The 21,697-nt window shown below is 41.8% G+C and overlaps 2 protein-coding genes across 5 annotated transcripts in view; one reads left to right on the top strand and one right to left on the bottom strand.

The window, feature by feature from the left end:
- The window catches only part of LOC100122165 (echinoderm microtubule-associated protein-like CG42247), a 31,661-nt gene extending 18,845 nt beyond the window's left edge, over window positions 1–12,816 (top strand). For 2 of the 4 annotated variants that reach the window (XM_008218831.3, XM_031932592.1), the window contains 13 exons: window positions 3,347–3,631; window positions 3,911–4,027; window positions 6,576–6,807; window positions 7,215–7,510; window positions 7,589–7,753; window positions 7,833–7,928; window positions 8,002–8,139; window positions 8,214–8,474; window positions 8,545–8,802; window positions 8,878–9,040; window positions 9,101–9,283; window positions 9,359–9,454; window positions 9,545–12,816. In XM_008218831.3, coding sequence (XP_008217053.1) covers window positions 3,347–3,631; window positions 3,911–4,027; window positions 6,576–6,807; window positions 7,215–7,510; window positions 7,589–7,753; window positions 7,833–7,928; window positions 8,002–8,139; window positions 8,214–8,474; window positions 8,545–8,802; window positions 8,878–9,040; window positions 9,101–9,283; window positions 9,359–9,454; window positions 9,545–9,813 — 2,559 coding nt within the window. In that variant the 3' untranslated portion in view covers window positions 9,814–12,816. Of the gene's footprint in view, window positions 1–1,863; window positions 2,740–3,346; window positions 3,632–3,910; window positions 4,028–6,575; window positions 6,808–7,214; window positions 7,511–7,588; window positions 7,754–7,832; window positions 7,929–8,001; window positions 8,140–8,213; window positions 8,475–8,544; window positions 8,803–8,877; window positions 9,041–9,100; window positions 9,284–9,358; window positions 9,455–9,544 lie in introns of those variants that run through there. The other 2 variants (XM_016989391.2, XM_016989390.2) reach the window with 2 other exon arrangements.
- On the bottom strand, window positions 11,578–16,414 carry LOC100122154 (7SK snRNA methylphosphate capping enzyme). The gene is made up of 5 exons (XM_031932605.2): window positions 16,210–16,414; window positions 14,640–15,964; window positions 14,324–14,542; window positions 13,850–14,241; window positions 11,578–13,705 (listed from the first exon to the last, which is right to left on the bottom strand). Exons 2-5 carry the CDS (start codon window positions 15,960–15,962, stop codon window positions 13,387–13,389), a joined length of 2,253 nt encoding a protein of 750 aa, XP_031788465.1. The 5' UTR covers window positions 15,963–15,964; window positions 16,210–16,414; the 3' UTR covers window positions 11,578–13,386.
- Window positions 16,415–21,697: the final 5,283 nt, after the last annotated feature.

Raw genomic sequence — 21,697 nt, forward strand, 5'->3', positions numbered from 1 at the left:
CTTGCTTTCATGATCTCTCCAGGTTGGTCCAAATTCACATTTCTTAAAACGTCCAAAGCAGCCTTAAACGCTCCCTTGTCCGCCAGTATTTGCGCAATTCTGAGCATGTGTTGATTCACGGTTGCTAAGACCATGATGACGATATTTCTTTTGGAATATTTAAGACACTAGTTGACTAACGCTTGATTTTGATCAAGCAACGAAGCGTTAGCACGAAAAATTCTAACGATGCGTTGACTGCAATGCTGCAAGCAGTTGAAAGCTCTGCTGTCTAAAAGACGGATCTCTGTTGACTGACGACTGCGTCCGACGTCGGATACCATCCTACGGGGCCTCATAAAGCCTAGACGCAGTCAGTGTGCATGCGCCTTGGAACGGGAGGGGATGTTCTATCCCCTCCCGCTCCACGCGCTCGCGCACGCCTGGCTGCGTTTGGGTCTTATCCCCTCCACAGCTACTTTCAAGGTTTGGGTATGCTATAGTTCTTGGACACGTCATTGTAGGTGTGTCCGACTTATTATTGCTAGCTTTGCGGTTTTGAGTTTCGAAAACTCTGCTAATATTGAAACAATATGACAATAAGAGCGTATTTACTTGTCTAAAGCCGCTGTAAAAAGGAATAAAATGTGAGGGAATGTAATATGAGAAAAAATAAAATTGAGTTTTATAATCATTCCAAAACGCAAATGATCGAAGGCATATCGCCGCAGTGTAGTGACGCGTCTGCCTCTTCCACATACCTATATGCACGGCGCATATACATGTGGAGAGGGACAAGGGAGGCTCGCGAGTCTATTAGCATGCATAATCGGGCCGTGTGCGCAACTGGCGTTCTACAAAGGCACACTGCGAGTATACAGTACTGTGTGTACAGGTATATAAATGTACACGGAGGCGCGTCGCCACTGAGCGATGTGTGGACAAGTGGACTTCATTACGAGTGGAGAATGAAGGGTACGTTTTGTTTGCTCGGTGTGCTCGATGATTTTGGGGCGTTCGCGTTGATTTAATGAAAATGAATTCTCGTCGAAAAAATCGGCATAAACCTGAAAAGCTGACGAAAAGCCAATTCCGAAGCAAGCAGGACACTTTGTCACACTAGCTTTCACCTACTTACGAGCCGTCAGCGCACAATAGCCAAAAGAAATGCACAAAAGAGGCAGAGCGAGTCCCATTATACGTATGCATTGTGTGTGTGTGTGAAAGAAAAAGAAAGCCCAGTAGCAGCAGCAGCAGCAGCGCGAGTATATAGATTATACACGCTCGCTCGAGTCAAGTCGGCGGGTAATTTTCGTGTCTGAGATCTCTCGCCGGTCTCCACCACGCGGCGGTCATTTCGCACTATTATATGATATAACGTCGATCGAAGGCACTTTTCATGCTCTAAAAATTATGCAGCCCTTTCTAGGCTAAGTGTTTACATGAAAATATATTATTCCCCGGCCAATAACTCACGTCGCTCCCACACACGAAAAGTCCATACGTGCCGATGCATTTCGACACGTTTGCATTTACATATACGTATAACCTCATCCCTCACGCATTATAAAAGTTCGAAGCGAAAGAAAACGACACGTGCTAAGAAAAAATTAGCCCACGCAAGAAGCAGTAGCAGCAGCAGCCATTGCACATCGACCAGAAAAAGAGCAAGCGGGTACCGTTCAGCCCTCTTGGCCTTGAAGACACCCTCTCCCCCCGCAGACGGCCTATCGAAAATCGCATCGGCTCAACTATACAGAGTGGGGGGTACAGGTCGCTCTCGAAATCCACTCATTCTCTCATCGAGTGTATAGCAGCGGGTAGGGGGATAGGCGCGTGTCCCGCGAAAGCGCGACCCCCTTTGCAAGCGGCCGAGGGAGAGAGCCGGCCCCGACTCAGTCGATCGAGGACCACCGCAGCGTCCGGCTCGCGCCTGTATCATACGTATACTCCGTGTGCGCGGGTGTGTGATTGTGGAGGAGGCATCGTTGTAATCGGCGGCGAATGAAGAGATCACAGCTGGAGAGAATGTCGAGGGGATTACTCGTGGCTGCCGTTGTCGCTGCGGACGAATTCGAGCCTCAGCACTGAAGCTGCTCAGAGTGGGGTATATAGAACATGTTCGCCGCGTAGTCCTCCGGCGCTGGTGAACCGCTGCTGCTGCTGCTGCTGAGGTAGGCCATTCATACGCAAGTCCTCGGCTGCTTGGTTTTGCTCGCGCGTTAAAGTCTCCGAAAAGCCAAGCAACCGTCAGCCTCACGCTCCAACTCACAGAAGACTCTCGTATCTCTCTCGGCCAGAAAAAAAAATCGGTAGAGACGCTCGGCCGCAGTTGCTGCAACAACCATTGAGTCGCCGGCGAGCTCGTCCTGCCGCTCGGACTCGGGCCCGGACTCGCTTTTGGCCGACTTGGATCGGCGCCGCTCGTCGACCAGCACAACGATCAGCAGAAGGCGATCGTCCTTGCTATCGGTGCCCTCGACGATCCGCTACAACAGCCGACGAAGAAGCTCCACGGCCACGACTCTCAGGTCCTTCTCGCTCGCTACCGGTCAACAGGGCCTAGAAGAGGACTACGACGAGGAAGACGAGAACGAGGAGGAGGAGGAGGCGGAGGAAGAGGACGATCCGAAGAAGTACGACGACGTGGAGGAGGACGAGGAGGAGCTGCAGCTGTTGCAGCCAGCCGCGCACGAGGCATTCGTCGTGTTGATGAGCGACTCCTTCGAGGTCATCTCTCTGCCGGCCGACATGATGCAGGTAGCCTTTGTTTTTCCAAAAAAAAAAATCGAAAAGAAAGAATAAAGCAAGCCTCTGTCGAGGCAGGAATTCCAATTCCACTTCCGGCCCGAGGACATAAGTCTTGGCGATAAGTGGAGCAGGTCGGAGATACCCCCTTGGCTATGCAATCTAGGCTAGACTCTGCATCGAAATCAGCGCTGGCCCTTTGCAGCCGAGACAACGACGACGACGCACTCGACCTCGAAATCCGAGTAGCCTTGTTTGATTGAAGCATATGAGAAACTCGAGGGCGGCTATTTGCGTGCTAATGAGGGTGTGTGTGGATGAGGGATGTCTTTTGCTCTTTGGGGGATGGAGGGGGTTCTTTTTGGTTAAATGACACGACGTACTGGGAAAAGTAAGTCATGCAGGTCACGTAAAACACACGCGTGTCCCGGCACACCGGCGGACGTGGATCTACTTTCGCGTGAATTTATGACTTATAGTATGGGAGTACTCGATCTCTGCCCAACTTTCGGGAAGCTCCACATAAAAACTCGAAATTTAAATTAAAAAAAAAAAAAAGAAACTTCGATGGAATACTTCTAGAAAATCATGCCTATACAAGCACTTCTCTCGATTGCAGCCGGCGAGCTACGGTAAGAAGAGCAATACGTGGTACGCGCCATCGGGTGGTGCGGGTGGCGGTGGCGGCGGCGGCGGAGCCGGTGCCCGGGGCAGCATCGGCGGTGGCGCGTTGCCCGGAGTCGGTGCCGGAGCCCTCGGTGGCTGGCAGAGCCGCAGCACACCAGCCGTCGCGAGCCTCAGCAGGAAAGCCTCCATCACCGACGAGGCTCCGCCGCCCGGAGGCGGCAAACCCTCATCAGGACGCGTCATTCGCATCGTCAACAACCTCGATCACACCGTACAGGTATATGCTTACTACTCTGTTATTATTTTTTTTTTTTTTAAATAATTGGTTCGGGTTTTTGGATTAGTTGGCGAGTAGAGGAGCTCGAGTTTGGTCGGACGCGAATAAAAATTTCTCTTTAAAAAAGGCTAGCGCGTCGATAGCAATCTCTGTCAATAAACGCAAGACATGCGGATTCGGCTCTTGCTCTTCTGTCGAAAGTAACTGGCGACGGGGAGGTATTAAAAAAAAAAAAGGTTTCAATACTAATACCTTATTTCCTCTATCTACGACTTACAGTGTCGAGTGCTGTTGAATCTGCGCACCTCGCAGCCGTTCGAGGAGGTGCTCGAGGACCTCGGCCAGGTGCTCAAGATGAACGGCGCCAAGAGAATGTTCACCGTGTCCGGCCAGGAGGTAAGTATACAGCTTTTGTTTATTATATTCAGTAATAAATCCATACACACACTTCGTATATTATCATACTTTCAAGCGGAAAACCATTAGACTTTGTAATAAGGACTCGCGCGCGACGCGTGAAATTTTTTCCAACGCCACTTATTCAAATTGAAGCCTTTTTTTCCCCTCTTTCTCGGGCGTCTATACGCAATAAAGAGCTCAGGGCTGAGTTTTGCATACTGCGGCGCACGAATGCAAACACAGACCTGCGGCTTTCTTTTTCTCGCTCGCCCTCGATCCGCGAATAAACGAAACTTGCTCTACGCCTCTATCCCCGGAACACGTCGTGTGTGAGTGAAAATTGTACGCTTGTTTTCGCCGGGGAATAAATAAATTTAAAGTAATGGTCTGCAATTTTTCGGGATCGATATAGAGGCGCTTTTGAATTTTAGCGGTAGCCCGATTGTAGCTATTACGAGAGGTTTTAACATTCAATTACAGCTTCTCTCGAGAATCACGTTCCAACGGATACTTTCATTGCCGGCGTATTTCTTATTTTCGGACGGAAAATGCAGGAATTTAGCGTGCGCTAAAAGTCTCGCGGTTGTATAGAAAATAAGCTCTCTGTTACACCGCATAAAACGGAATTATAATCTAGCGGCGATAACGCAGTCTCGCGCACGATATATACGGGGGATCGGCGCGGGGCGATTAACCCCGTTGAGAGCAATTAGCGCGGAAAGGTCGTCGCGACGAATTTATCGCCCTCTTTGAATCAGAGCTTTATGGAGTGTAATATAAGTGCTCAGGAAGGGACCTTCGCGAGAGAACTGTATACTGGGGGGGTGATGACTATTTCGTGTGATCTTTTTAAGACGTGGTTCGGTGCAGGGTTTTATTATTATGCGCGTGATGTGGAATCGAGAAAAATTTATGATGGCTTCACGTGTTTTTCGCTAATACTTGCTAAGCCGTGATAAATTTGATTGATATAGCGCGAGGTATGAAATTTAAATTTTCCTCAAGTTTCTCGTCGCATGTTTCGAGTGAGTACTAGCGGTGGCAGTAGCTCTCGATTGTTCGTTAAAATTTGAAATTTAGCGTAGTGCTATATATGACAGATAGTTAAAATTGTATAGTAATAATAGTAAACAAAAATTATAATAATAATTATATAATTATTCGATGAACCGATCGATCAGCGAGCACAACTCGAAAAATATTAAACTGACAATCGCTCCTTCTCTTTCGCTCGAGAAAAATGCCCAACTCTATCAGCAGCCCTCGTGCTAATAATAATAAGCCAAGGAGCGACGTACGTATATACGCGACGCCGGCATCGTCGTTATAAAATCTGTTTGAATAATGCCCTCTTCCCCATAAATATGCATGCGATGGAGCTTATGTACATACACAGATATAGAGGTGTATGCGATAGCCGTGTGGAAAAAGTATGAAAAGAGACGCCGCTCGAGCGGGGGATACTTGTCGAGAGAGAGAGAGAGAGAGAGAGATAGAGCGTGACGCGCGATCGGGGTCGAGAGTCGAACGTTGCGCGACGTAATAAGGTCGCGACCCGGACTGGACGCGTCAACCGCCGACTGCGACCGGATCGTCGTTTTGTGTGTAGGTATAATACGTTGACTGGTGGAACGTTGTCCCAGTGCTGCTGCGGTGTATGTACCTGTAGAGCGAAGATTTGTTGTAATTTTTCAAATTCATTCCGTTTTCGAGTGAGCCCGTATCAGTAGTCCACCAGCCGATCTTTCTCTCGGCTCCGCGCACACGCGATCACGCGAATCTTCGTCCCCGACTTCTAGGAGCTGACGTAAAAATGACGCGTACCTTTTTCCCGACTCCTTACCCTCGGCCTCGTTTTCCATACACGTATAATAATACAGGTATATACCTTCGAGAGAGAGAGAGAGAGAGAGAGAGAGAGAGAGAGAGAGAAAAAAGGGTCGTGGAGATCCTCCACTACGCTATATAGCACACTTTTCTATAGAGGCTTTTTTCAGGTCACGACCGCATTTGAATTTCAAATCTCCCGCGCAATTTCGCCGCTCCTGTGTTATATACGCGATATGATTCGGGGGTGGGCCCACGCGCGCATCATCTTTTTTCGGGTGCAATTTTATCGAATATTCCGACGCGAGAGAATTTCGCGTGTGGAATGGACTGTATTGCACGCGCGCGGGGGAGGGGGGGGGGGCGGCAAAATTTTTGCAGATGTATTCTTTTGTTGCTGCGGTTGAACAGCGTCGATCATGCAAATGCGAAACATATTTTTAACCGCTTTTCGTATACTCTCGAATTATACCTGCACTCTGACCGGCGTACATTTGCAACTGGACTTGTACTTTTTACCCAGGCCCGCGATATTGATATTCAATCTGATCCAGATGCATGCATAATTTTTTAATACCCGTTATTTTAATTGAGAGTGATTTGCACTTTTCGAGTCAGTATTATAATATACGTATACGTAAGAAGATTATTATCCAAATCTATATGAATTTTTTAATACAAGAACAAAAAAAAAAAAAAATAACGTAAAAACTTGCAGGTGCGAAGCTTCTCGCAGCTGCGCAACGAGTTCGCCGACGTGGACACGTTCTACCTGGGCACAGGCAGCGGCGGAGGTGGCATAGCCACGGCCATAGGTTCACCGGCCAGAAGATCGCGTTCGAGAGGTCCACCGGCCGTCGTCGAGGACGTGGGCCGACAGCGCAGGGCCCGAAGCAAGAGTCGACCCCGAGCACTCTATGCCCCCGAATCCGAGGTCGTCAGGGTCAACGGTGAGCGTATTAGCTATGTGTACGCTTTTTAATTGGACACTTGTTTTTTTTCGTGCGTGCGTGTACGGCTTAATTGTCGTTTTATGCAGACGGTGCAGGTGTGCATAAGTGGCAGCAGAGGAGATGCTGTAATTGAAACATATAATACTGCGGCTAAATTCGCCAATCGATACGCGTGGCACGCAAGTTGGAAGCCGAGAGAGCGAATACATTAAAATATTAAAATCCGCAGCAGCTCGTGCGTTTGTTATTATTATATCGCGGCGACGCTGGATTACAGAGCTCGATTATTTTTAATGCGCTGCAGCGGTTAAAGAGAGCTTCCACGTTGTATACGTAATTTTAAGATTTTTTTTTTTTTTTTTTTTTCGGAAAACAAGTACTAAAAATGAGTGCGAAAATTCCAGACTACAGCGTGGTGGAGGTTCTGCGCGAGGAGCCAGCCCGAGTGACGATCCGAGGTCTGCGTCGCTCGTTCTACCCACCGTCGCATCTGCCACCGGTCGACAACTCGCCGCCCGATAAGAAGCTCTCGCTCGAGTGGGTCTACGGGTACCGAGGCACCGATACTCGACGTAATCTCTGGGTACTTCCCAGTGGCGAGCTGTTGTATTACGTTGCGGCCGTCGCTGTGCTGTACGATCGCGAGGAGAACGCGCAGAGACACTACGTTGGGCATACCGAGGATATCACCTGTATGGAGGTGAGTAGTTCGATGGAAGTAATTCATCAATGTAAGAAGCTGTTCTGGATATGATAATCAATTATCACGAATCTGCAGGTTCATCCAAGCAGGGAGCTCGTAGCATCCGGCCAGAGAGCAGGAAGACACAGAAAGGCTCAGCCGCATGTCCGAATTTGGTCCACTGAGACTCTCCTCACGCTCTACGTTTTCGGCATGACGGAGTTTCAAATGGGAGTCTCTGCCCTCGCTTTTTCACAATTGGTACAGTCGACTAACCTGATATGCATAAATTTTATTATTATGCCAGTTATTTCACGAGGCGTTTATTGTCTCTTTCCAGAACGGAGGCAGCTACGTTCTCGTCGTAGACGCAGGTAGAGAAGCCATACTCTCGGTCTGGCAGTGGCAGTGGGGTCACTTACTCGGCAAAGTTGCTGTAGGTTCACTTCTTACATTGCCTATTTCGACGAATTTTAGAACTTCCATGTAACTGAATTGTTCATTGACAGACTCTTCAAGAGGACTTGACAGGAGCGGCTTTTCACCCACTGGACGACAATCTCCTCATCACCCATGGCAAGGGTCACCTGACCTTCTGGAACCGCAGGAAGGACGGCTTCTTCGAGAGGACCGACATCATCAAGCCTGTACGTTTATTGGATCCCGACAGAAACTTCTTAATATTTTATAACTCCTTAATATTGTTATAACTAATGTATAGCCATCGAGGACGCACGTGACGAGCATCCAGTTCGAGCAGGACGGCGACGTGGTGACTGCTGACAGCGACGGTTTCATCACCGTTTACTCGGTGGACGCCGACGGGGCCTACTTCATCAGAATGGAGTTCGAGGCCCACAATAAGGGTATCAGCTCGCTGGTCATGCTCTCGGAAGGTACACTGCTGTCCGGCGGTGAGAAGGACAGAAAGATCGCCGCCTGGGATTCGTTACAGAATTACAAGCGAATTACAGATACTAAGGTATGCGATTGTAGAAGTGTGACGAATACGAGTAGTGATAGAACATGAACGATACGACGTATACCCACAGCTGCCAGAATCAGCGGGTGGAGTGCGAAGCATCTATCCGCAACGTCCAGGCCGTAACGATGGTAACATCTACGTCGGCACGACGCGCAACAATATTCTCGAGGGTTCGCTGCAGCGACGCTTTAACCAAGTCGTCTTCGGCCATGGCAGACAACTCTGGGGTTTGGCTGTTCATCCGGACGACGAGGTATTCGCCACTGCAGGTCACGATAAAAATATCGCGCTCTGGAGGCGACACAAGTTGCTCTGGACTACACAGGTAAGTGCACTTATTTACAGAAAAAATTATGATTTTTCCGGATAAATTATTGCGAACGATTTTTGTATTGCACAGGTTGGATTCGAGTGTATCTGTATTGCTTTCCATCCGTTCGGTGTGGCTTTGGCTGCTGGTTCTTCAGAGGGCCACCTCTTGGTTCTCGCGGCGGATACCGGTGCGGCTGTCGCGACTCTCAGAGTTTGTGGCTCGCCTCTTTCTTGTATTGGCTACAACCCTAGTAAGTAATATAGTGACAGATAACTTTAAAACCGAGTTATTAACGAAACAATTTTCGCAGCTGGTGAAATGGTAGCGATGGGCTCGCAGAACGGTAGTATTTATTTGTTCAGAGTGTCGAGGGACGGATTTTCCTACAAAAAGAGCAATAAAATTCGAGGCACCCAGCCTCTTGTTCAGCTCGACTGGAGCTCCGACAGTCGCTTCTTGCAAACTGTCACTCAAGACTACGATCTTGTATTTTGTGAGTTGACTTATTTTATTTATTTAAAAAAATATTCTAGTAATATGATTCATTACTGACATTATTGTTTCTTAGGGGACGTCAAGGCTCTATCTTCGGAGAAGAGCCCGTTAATCATGAAAGACGTAAAGTGGTATACGCACAACTGTACTGTTGGTTATTTAGTATCTGGTAAGCAGATATTACCATTATCAAACGTCCATTAATCATTATATGGTAAAAAAATTTTAATCTGATTTCTCGTCTTTCCGCGATAACCAGGAATGTGGAACAACCGTTACTATCCGCTGACTACGGTGGTAACGACATCCAGCCGCTCAGCGGCGCACGACATGCTGGTGAGCGGCGACGCCGAAGGCTACCTCCGACTCTTCCGCTATCCTTGCACCAGCGCCAAGGCCGAATACATCGAGGAGAAGGTCTACAGTTCGCTGGTTGCCTGCGCGCGTTTTCTCTACAACGATCAGAACGTCGTCACCGTCGGCGGTACCGACGCTGCCCTCATGCTCTGGGAGCTCGTCGACGAATAGTCCGGGGACGACGAGGACGCGCGGCCCCCCGCCACCTCGCCCGTCTACATTCGCGCCCAGTAAACGCTTTCGCCTCTTTTCACCATACGCGGAATCGTGGCGTTGTTATCTGCAAAGACTAGCGTATTTACTAAATTTGAAAATTATAAAAAAAATAGTATGTCAAATGCGGTAATTTTTGTAAAGAACAACGATGTTGTGTGCGCGGATGCGGGTTTCATGGGTATATTCGTTTGTTGTCGATGGGTTCAGTGCACGAATTTATAATTACTTTATTCCGGTCGTTTCGTTCTCTTACTGTACATACACTTTGATCGGTTTTGATTTTTGCGAAAAATAAGTACAAGTCATTTTTCTCTACCAGTGGATGTAAGTGTATGGCTGTAGGATTACTGAAAAATTTATAGAAAGAAAGAGTAAAGAAAATTCTGTGAATTTTGCCTGTATCAGCACTGAATCTGTCGAAGTTGAAATTGGGTCGTATACGCTGTCACTCGTCACGTAAATCAAATAATTTGCATACATAGCCATGACGGTTTTCTTTAGTTTACCGATTGGTACGTAAAATATGTATCACTGACACTTCACGTCGCGATAAAAAAAAAACTAAACGTAAATCAGAAAAAAAAAGTAATAAACACAAGATCACAGAGTATTGCGCAAAAGCGTTTACTGCGCGCACTCCTCCTCTTCCTTCTATTACCATACTTATATCTCCTCCTCGGGAAACCAAAGACCCCACTACTCCTGCCATCATTCGTCTGCCACTGAACAGATTGTATACGGGAACTCTGAGTGACACCGCGCCGCGATCATACGATTGTATTGTAACACGCACAACATTTATGTATGTACGTGTCCCTTTGTCCGCGTATACACTGATATATGCAAAAATTGCGAATCGCTCCCGCTGTCGCTTGGAGTTTCGGATCTTTCAGCGAGACATATTTTAAAGAAGGCGCAAGAGGTCACCCTAATATCTGAATCGAGCTAGATGGAATCGTGTATCTATAAACTCAAGTATGTACGATTGTCTTGTTGTGTGCAATTTTGCGCGAAAGGCGATGATGAGCCTGTATTTTAAAATTTAAATAATAGTCTTTGTCGATTGAGCGCGTTTGAACGCTCTTGTCATCAAATGATTTTTGTACGCGACGAAGAGAGAAAACTGCAATTTTTATCTAGACGAAGTAAAATGATCAAGGAATCGTTACGCTACACGTGGTATTTAAAGAGTTATATGAATAACGAAAATTTATAAGTGCAATAAGAATTTAGCATGTAGATTTAATGGTTAGCGTTAGTCACAACTTTTGCTAAATTTTATAATTGTAGTTTGAAACATACTAACATAATGTAGGAATAAATTTTATTTTTATTTTTTTTTTATTATTAATAATTATGAATTCTTCATTTTCAAGAACAATTAAATATGATGCATATTGATGGAGATGCATAATTTTACATTTTTAACTTCAATTTTTAATAACAATGATGCGAATTGAGTATTACTGAATTCTACTGATAATTTATGCAATGGCGGTTTGTTTGTTGATTTTAAAATTTCCCATAAAAATGATTGCAAGAATCGAAAAAAATTGAAAAATCAATTAATAATTCGTATATATTTATAATTTTTACCAAAGTATTTAAAAATAATAAAAGTAGTAAATAGAATAATGAATATTTAAAATAAAGTAAAAAACATAATATCGATCAGCTCGAAATGCGTACGAAATTAAGATTAAAGAAAAGCAATAAATAAACGATGTAAATTTTTAATTGTTTTCCATACAACTTATTATGATTTTTCTATTGATATTACATTTTCTGTACTACTTTTGAGATTTCTTTTTTAATTATTTAATACTTTAACAAAAAAAAACCTCAGTATATTAACAGTTATTAGTTTAAGACTTTATTCAGCTATTTGAGAGAACTAAACGTATATACGCATATTTTTCGGCATAAAATTTGAAAACTACACATACAACTCATTTGATCTAATACATTCTGTATACGAAATCATGTTTTTGTGATGTATAATTCAACTTGGTATAAGAAAACTGATGTACATGCTGTCGTAAGTGTCAGTATTTCTATATAATGTATGGTATCTATTACATATAATTCGTATGATAATTCTACTCGAGCATATAGAATTACGAAATGCTGCAATTATAATAATATTTACAACTGAGTAGTTATATCATTTCATGAATACGCAAGCTTATGTAAGTCTCGAAGTTACTTGTAACACACGTGTACAAGTATCGCAAGAAAATGGAGAAACGATGTTCAAAGATATTAGGGTGACTCTGCCTTTTTGTGAATTAAAAGAAAGATAAATTACATATTTGAACGCAAGGCGCTGGCGCCTTGCTTTGTTAGTAACGTAAGCATATTGATACTAGCCTTGAAAATTAGCATAATACTCTCGTTAGTCGTACAGACTACAGCAGTACAATTTCGCCCGCGCTCTTCATCGCTCATTTTTTGGAGAGATAGAGAACAGGAATGAGTTTCGATATGAGCAAACTCTGATCAGATACGGGAGTGATTTCCTAAATTACATGTGTTTATTTCTGAATCGTTTTAATTAATAAACTTAATAGTTTTATATAAATTAAGACTTTATACATTGATTATAAAGCTCGACAATATTGGTTCGATAATCAATTTCATTTGCGCATGTACATTCAAAGCCAATTTTACAAAGCAGTTAATTAAGACGGTTATAATTATTCTATTATTATTTTCGTTTCGTTATAATTACGATGCCTATCGATTAAAAATTAATTATGCAACTCACTCCTGTTCTTTCACGTACGCACACATCTTCAGTCGTAGAAGTGTACAAGCTGTTGCAGGTCAACGCAAGTAGCTCATAAAAAGGAAATAAAACAAAACCCCCACTGTCGCAGAGACGCATAAACTTCCACATACATACAAAACTCAACGATGCACCTCATAAATTATAAAAGAAAATTATAAACAAATAAAGATAGAGAATTGTAGTCGGCAGCCAGACTCTTTGCCCACAAGGAATGTTTTAATTCTTGCAAAATAAAGCAATTATGATGGATATATAAGATATATGAGTATAGAAAGTGGCCCTGAAAAGAAATAACCAACCCATGATATTCTATTAGAACAATCGCTGCCTTCCATTTTTCACTTTATTATTTTGTTTTACAGTGCAACTATCTTATACAACGTCTAATGACTTTTATCTCCGTTTTCTTTTTCTTTTTTTTTTTATTGAACGTGAAAAAATTGTGTTGCCTTTTGCACAGTCATTTCCGAGACTGCGACGTCGCTATCGGCGATACTCATCATCGCACTTTAAAATTGCTTCAAGATTCGCTCATATTTTTTATCCAAACATCCTCTCTATCCCAATAACAAAATTAATTTATAATTTCTTACGCTTATCGCGATGCGCATTCATCATTATGCGTTTATACGACTCCGGACTTTGAAAGACTCGTGTATTATTAATAACGGGTGTTCTCGTATTGTAATTCATTGAAAACTGACGCGGTGGTTTTACTTTGGGTGACGTGCTTACGTTCACGTCTTGTCTTCCTGTTGTTCGGTTAGCTCGCTACTGCCGCCATCCGGCCTCTGCTGTTGATCTTCCTCAGCTGTTGGAGACGTTTTGTTCCCATTTTCGGTGACGTGATTGCTCTCAGACTGGTCATGCTCTATCTTCACGTCGAGGTAACACATCTTCTCGGGGTCTGGAGGATTACTGTCGACGTTATGAATGGGAGTGTCGTAACACGGCGTCACACTTGGCGCATAAACATTTTCCAGGTTCTCATACTGACTGAACGACTCGCCACTACGTTGACTCGTAGACTGCTCATTTGGGCTTATCTCGGTCTCCCTAAATTTTTATTTTACGTATAAGATTAATTAATTTGTAAATTTTCATAAAGATAGTATATTTTTTTTCTTTCAAATGCAAACAAAATTACAAGCTAAATAATCGACATCAAGTATCACTAATTTTTTATCACACTATTCTCACCAAGGTTCTTTGCGTGGTTCCACAGAGAACAGTTCCCTCTCGTATTCCCGCCGCTGGTACTCTTGTTGTTCCAGGCTTTGTCTGCGCTCGTTCCTCACCCCAGTCGATGTTGAGCAAGCCTCGATCGACACATCCATCGCACTGTCGTTCGTCGCACTTGGAGTCGTCGTAGACGCACTGGCAGCTGTCTCCGAAGTTGTAGCGATAGCAGCTGGACTCGTGACGTCGTCGGCTTTTGTGTAAAGATAGATTGGCCTTTGAAAACCTCTCGACGGATGTGGTGGCACCGAAACGACTTCGCACTTTCGGAAGCCCACTTCAGCAGACAACAGGTATTGAGTAAACTTTTGTGGAAAAAACTCGATGCTCTGGTAATTCTTGTAAATTTTTTCCTAAAACATTGGAGATTTTTATTAGTTTTCTTTGTAATATTTTGCTACTTGGGCTATTCATCATTTGCAATTGACAACTTACCGTTAGCGCCTTCTTTTTGGAGTAACTGTTCCAACTTTGAGGCTCAAGAATTAAAACTCCACCAGGTCTCAGTTGTGCATGCATTCTCTTAAAACTCTGCTTCAAACCAGCGTCGCCGAAATTCAAATGAATCCACTTTGTGATGGATAAGCAGATGATTGTGTCGAACTGTGGCTGCTCTGAAGACAGAAGAGCATCATCTTCTAATATATAGTTTCCCTGTAACATGAAAATTAATTTAAAATCGATTTAGTTTTATCAAATGACATTTTTTGTTTTATTCAATAAAGTTAAGATTTATGAAAGAATTATTTACCTGAACAAACGTGACGTTGTAAGGAAAACCTTTATGATCATTGTGCTTTGTAAAGCCAGGTATATCTACAGGTCCATAGTTAATCAGCATAGACGTGGGAAAATAATTAGCATCGTACTCTTTACGTTCCCCATCTTCAGTGCTTACTGGGGACTGAACACAATTAACATAATGCTTGACGTTTTTTCTGGCAATATTGATCAACTTTTTGTCAATATCAATGCCAGTCACACTGCGGGCTGAAAAATCCCGTGCGACAGAAAGTGTGATGTGACCTATATTACAACCAATGTCTAAAATGTCTTTTCCATAAAACAGCTCCTTTCTTTGGGTGAACACAGTAAGTCTTGTATCCAAATTTTGATGTTGATTCCTGTATCCGTAATACCGGTTATAATTTCCAAATTGGAATCTTGCATTTTTGCTATTGAACTTTGGCTGTTGTTGAGCTTTCTTTTTCTTATCCTGATTTGGTCGATGGGGCAATCGTGGTTTCCATGCACCAGGTTGTGGTATGACAGGACTGACTATCTTGTCCTTAACATCCAACTTCTTAATCCTCTTATCCTTTACCTCGTCCAACCCCTTTAATCTCAATTTAACCTTCTCTTTCGGCGGAGGTTTCTCCATTTTAGTTTGCTGAGTCTCCTGTGATGGCAGAGGTGGCAGTGGCGGTGGCTTTGATGGAGACTCATTCTTTGCAGGTTCCACTACAACATTAGCTTCAACATTTTCAACTACTTTAGCCTCTTCTATAGATATCGAGTCTTTGATCTCAGCTGATTCTTTATTAGTATCATCCCTTCCAGCACTGGATGGCCTTTTCCGCTTCCTATTCCTCTTCTTAGAAGTCTTCTTTACCGGTGATATCAGTTGCTTTTCATACTCGTCATTGTCATTGCAATTTATGAGATTCAATGGATCGCATATATTGGGAGGTATGATAACTTCAATAGCCTCTTTCCTGTGCTTGGGAGTTGGCAGAGGACTTGATTTTGGAGTAACCGCATTCATAGCTCTGTTGATCTCCTCATCCTGCATACTGTTCAGATTCAACGGATCGCATATGTTTCCACCAAGCAAAAACTTGGTAGGAGGAATGATTGCTCCCTCTTTCTTCCTGCGCTTGTACGGTGGACAGAACTTGCCATTGCCAGTGAAACTCTGCAAGCGCTTACGGCCAAATTTGAAGTGGCGGTTCTCCTCGTGTTTGTGCTTCTTATGTGATGCATTGGAAATCCTTCGTGCCTTGGTATTGTTCTCGTTTTCCTTTTTGTTCGTCATTCCCGTCTTGGCAGGACGATCCACCGTAGTGGAAGACATCTCTAGAAAGAAAAGATCAATTCAGTAAGCATAAATCAAAACAATCAAGCAAAAATCACTGTCCCAAATCCATCGCATGCACTGTACTCATCCAGCACACGCACACATACACGCGCAATAAAGCACTTCGAACCGCGCGCGCTCGCGCATGCGCAGCGGAAGGTTTACGGGCAGCCAGCTCCCCGAAGCCGCGGCCCATCGCGTCGTATTTCCATCGGGCCCAGGTCGTCCCCACACCCTGACTCACCTGTGCCGACGAGTCCTCGAACGGTCCGCTGTCCTTCGAGGCCCTAATCCGGACACAAACCAGCTAGTCGCGCGGACCTGATTATCGGGTTCAGCCCTTGTATGTCTGGGAGGCGAAGTCGTCGCTGCTCTCGCCTCTTTGCTCTCTCGACGTGTGGTGCGCCGCTCGACTCGACTCGACACGCGATGCCGCGATATAAAGTACCAGCAGTCAGCGCCGCCTATAGCTCTGTCTCACTCTTCTATATACTCTTAGTGTACCGAGCTCGCGCGAGAGTGGTGTGTATATGTATATACGTGTATACATGTATATAGCCTCATGGGTATACATATATGTATACATATAGAGCTCGAGAGCTGCTGCAGTTGCGACTTGCGAGAACGAGGCTGTGCGCGTAAAACGTGCGCGGACAGGTCTGTGACTCTGTGCTATATATAGGTATACTATATAGGTTGACGACTTTACAAATCCGCAATATTATGGCGACAAAACGCGGGATCTTTAAATATATTCTAACGAGTGTCGGAGTACTTATTCTTAATATTCTGTGTGTGTAAATGATGCATAACCTCCTACTCCCATAACGACGTATGACACACTGGGCCAACCGGCGGCCTTATACTGGTGATTTTTAGTGTAGATACTCATTAGATAATATATGAAGATCATTCGTCTGATGTCCTCACACAGAGTTGGACGAGGATCAGCTGTTGTGTCTTCTCATTTTTCATCGGAAACAGCAATCTCACTTTGCTACCAGGTATGCATTACATGCAATTATGCGTTACATGTTACTGTAATTATTTAACTAGTGCACGAGTACGAAATACGTGTGACAATATATACAGAACATATACTTTGTGTACTCCAACCCTCTATATCGACGTCTCTTCTATAATATAAACTAGTGCACTATAACTATATAACTATATATAGTTCACTATGGTTGATGGTCGGCTTGGTGCGCTGATGGGTATAAAGGATATTGACAGGATGAATTAAGAGGAGGGGTTTGAGATGTATATTTTTGTTGTTGTTTTTTATAGAAACTTCATTAGTGAGTGAAATGCGTATAGTACACCTAACGAATGTACTAGAATATTATGGTTATTTTGGTTTGTTTACAATGTACTATTTCTGCTTGTCCCATGGAGTTTCGCGCGCTCTATTTTTGATCTCGAACCAAAACTGTCGCTTGGAAACAGTGCGAAATAAAAGAAATAGCGTGAATATAATAAGAGCAAGCGAGAGTGTTTTTTTCGCATGAACTCAGAGAGCTGCAAGTTTCTATAGCAATTTTTTATTACCGCATCTATAGTTCTATTAGTATGTGAATATATCCGACGTACGTTTACTTTTATCGTAAGTGCTTTTTGTACGAGGGAAGGGAAGTAGGTTGAGCACTCTTTCCATTTTTTACGCTGACGAAAAGACGTAATCGGTTTTATTCAAAAATTTTCCAAAAATATAAAACACATGAGCTTCTATACGTAAATACGGTTTGGTGCACTACATTATACAGCAGTACTCAAAACCGTTGCCATCATAGCAACGATTTTTTACAATAACAAGTTTCTTACCTTTTCGACCATACGCATAACATTTACATAACTTACGAGCCAAAAATTTTAGTTTGTGAGTGACAACTTCAAAACACAGCACAAGAACACCCAATGCCTAACTTCCAATTAAAATGGTAAAAATATAATGCATTTTGTCGATTTCAATAGGTTTGACTGCGTAATTTTCAGAAAATCGAACCTGATCGTAAAAAGCTTCACGAGCGAATATTAGCTTAACAAATCCACCTTCGCCCATTTTAAGCAAGAGCGACTGTATTTTCGAGAACAAAGGGAAATCTTCTGCGAACCAATAAGATTTACCGCTGTTAATTAAATTATATTTTGATATATGAATGAGCTCACTTTCCCGGATAAAGTACCCCGTCATAAATCGCGAGCTAATGCACGCTATAGAACTATTATTGTCTTTCAAAAGAAGATCAAAACAATCTTTTATACGATCATCAGTTACTAATTCGAAACGATTCTGAATCTCTCGTTGCTCTGTCAATTCTTTAAAACTCCTTGGACCCATAAGAGCCAAATCAGATTTTATTAGATCATCGTACGTATCTATTACTGGTGATCGATTACTAGAACTTTCCATTGCAGTAAAGTAACTGAGCACGTAAGAATTAACTACAAATGCGACGATTATAAGCCAAATTAGAAGTATTCTTCTAGATGTATGTTGTGGCACAGTCGTAGATGGATTACTCAGACATATTCGCATATAGTTTAAAGCAGCCAAAGACATGGACTGCTTGAGAATGTACTTTAAAGCCGCGGTAAGAGCTAAACTTGCGATGAATAAATATAAGTAAAATGTTAAACTAAGTTTTTCTAGTTGTTCGATAAAAGTAGTTTGCTTTTTCAACGTCGCAATTGCTACCGAATATGCGTAAAACGAATAAACTTGAAAATTCCAACTGTTTCGAAGATAACGAAGATTCAAACCTATCGAAACTGTACCGAATATTATGTCTTTTAATGTATGTTCTGGCTCGCCGAAATTGTTTATGTAACCAAATTCGTTCGAAAATTTCACCGTAATAGTTGCATTAATGTAATTCAAAATACTAGCGATAAGTAGAAAACTGGGCGAAGTAAAACGCTTATAACCAATTTTTGTTTTAAAAATTTCAAAAATTTATATTTTCAAAAGGTAATTAATTATTAAGTTATCATATTTATCACGTCTTGGCAGTGTTGACTTCGGCTCAAAAGGCAACTTAAATAATGACCAATAGGGGTTCGTGGTATTGTTATCTAATAGACCTACTTTGGTCCACACTTTTTAAGCTATTCCGGCGTACGGATTGAGTGTGTATACTTCTTCTTGGCCATTCCCATTTTAAGCATTAATTTTGTAAATTTTGTGATATTTGATATGATTATTACTGCACAAGAAGTTGGTTTATGAAAATTTGCGATTTGAGTTTCGTCGGACAGGTACGATTCTCGGAACTCCCTTCAAGAGTCCAATTTAGCATTAATTTGAAATAAATGTATCGGAATGTTTCTTGAAAATGAATAAAAAGTAGTACAGTGATCTTGCATTTCCAACGAAGAGAAGAATATTATTATCCCTTTTCTTATTGACACATGCGTCAAGAAGTGTTTCCTTCAAGTCAGTTGATACAGATATTTTAATATTAGCTATATAACAGTTTAGATTAATAATTACAAATATATACTCTTACCAACGCGAGTGATTCGTTTTTCAACGATATATCAAAATCAAATTTTGGTATAGCTGCAACCTTTCGTAGAAAACGATAGTTATACATACAATAAAAAATAATTTCAAATATGTGCATCAACGCCATTCATATGCCTTACGACTAGAGTTTAAAAGTAACAGCTTCAATGCAAAGCACGAGTATACGCAATACCCAACTTCCAATTAAAATAGTAAAAATGTAATAAGTACTATCCATTTCAACAGCCGTTACTTTGTAATTTTCAGAGAATTCTGCATGGTCGTTAAAAGCCTCTTGATTCAAAAGTAGTGTAACAAAACCGCCTTCATTCATGTTAAGCAAGAGCGACTGTATTTTCGCGAATAGAGGGAAATCCTCTGCAAACCAGTAAGAGAAGCTACGTTCTACTAAATTATATTTTGATACTTGAAAAAGCTCACTGCCATTGACGTAATGCCCCATATAAAATCGTGGAGCAATATACGCGATGGATCTATTATTTTTTGAAAGCCGATCAAGCAATCTCTTGTATCTTTCACTCCTTCGAAACGATTACGAATCTCTTCTTGCCATATCAACTCTCCAATATTCGTCATTGCGCAAATAGTCATATCAGCAGAGGTCATTAAATCATCGTAAGTATCTATTACTGGTAATCTATTACTAGTGCTATCAATTGCAGTAAAATAACCAAACAAGCAAGAATTAACGACAAATGCGATGATTATAAACATAATTAGAAGTATTCTTTTAGTTGTATGTTGTGGAATCGTTATAGATGAATTACCGAAGCATATTCGCATACAATTCAAAGCAGCCAAAGATACGGACTGCTCGAGAATGTATTTTAAAATCACAGTAAAAACTAAACTAATTATAAGTGAATACGTAAAAAATGATAAACTAAATATCCCTAGTTTCTCCATTAAAGTAGTTTGCGTTTTTAATGTTACAATTGCTAGTGAATCTATACAAAACGAGTTGGCTTGAAATTTCCAATAGCTTCGGAAAAAACGTATATTCAAAGATATTGAAACTGAACCAAATATTACGGCTTTCAAACTACCTTTTGGTTCACCAAAATTATTCGTATAACCAAAAGACTCCGAAAATTTGAGCGTAATAGTTGCATTTATGTGATTAAGAAGACTAGTGATAAGTAAACTAGAAAATGACTTAAAACGCTTGTAGTTAGAATTCGTTGGATTGTATTTCGCTAAACTTTCGTTTATTAAGACTACCTTCCAATTTGTACCATATACGTTTTTCGTTTTATCAAAGAACAAATGGTTGTAAATATGTCTATCTAAATGCATAAATGTAAAAAATTATATTTATACATATATAAGATTTACTAATTAATTAATACTTATCACGTTTTGATAATGTTAACATCGGCTTGATAAGAAATTTAAATATTGACCAATTAGACTTCGAGGTATTATTATCTAATAGATCTACTTTGGTCCATAATTTTGAATCTATTTCGGCATACGGATTGAACGTGTATACTTCTTCTTGGTCATTCCCATTTTTGCAGACGTATAGGACAGAAAGAATATTAAAACTCCAAGCTTGATTTAAAAATGCATTTGCCAATTGACAAGTATTAATGTAATCAATTTTGACAATAACAAAGTACGCTTCGTGTTCCCACCAAATGGAATTCTTTATTTTAAGCATTAATTTTGTAAATTTTGTGATATTTGATATGATTATTACTGCACAAGAAGTTGGTTTATGAAATTTTGCGATTTGAGTTTCGTCGTACAGGTACGATTCTCGGAATCCTTTGCGAGAGTCAAAGTTAATATCACTTTGAAATACGTACATCGGATAATTTTTTGAAAATAAAAATTCAACAACAGTGGAACAATCTGCTTTTTCAACAATAAAACGAATATTATTAGCCCACTTCTTGCTAGCGCTGGTATCGAGTAGTATTTCCTGCAAATTAGTTTATGGACGTATATTTCAATAATATGGCTATGATGTAAATTAATAATTGCAAGGATATAATTCTTACCAACGTAAATAATTTTTCTTTTAATGACTTGTCAAATCTGTAATTTGATATCTCGTTATTAAGTTTAGCTGTAGCCTTTCGTAAAAAGCGATCCTCGAACGAGTAACATACGTAATAAAAAGTAGTAAAATGAAATAAAATCTTGAAACAATGTAGCGATTTCATTTTTACCAAATAAAAAAAAACATATAATTTAT

The sequence above is a fragment of the Nasonia vitripennis genome, chromosome 5 (genome assembly GCF_009193385.2).
Source record: "Nasonia vitripennis strain AsymCx chromosome 5, Nvit_psr_1.1, whole genome shotgun sequence".
NCBI lineage: Eukaryota > Metazoa > Arthropoda > Insecta > Hymenoptera > Pteromalidae > Nasonia > Nasonia vitripennis.

Excerpts from the sequence above, each read along its gene's own strand:
- LOC100122154 (XM_031932605.2), bottom strand. The coding sequence starts at position 15,962 with ATGTCTTCCACTACGGTGGATCGTCCTGCCAAGACGGGAATGACGAAC. Across the intron at positions 14,242-14,323 it reads CCAAAAAGAAGGCGCTAACG|GAAAAAATTTACAAGAATTA; the intron begins GTAAGTTGTCAA and ends CCAATGTTTTAG. Across the intron at positions 13,706-13,849 it reads GAACCACGCAAAGAACCTTG|GGAGACCGAGATAAGCCCAA; the intron begins GTGAGAATAGTG and ends ATAAAAATTTAG.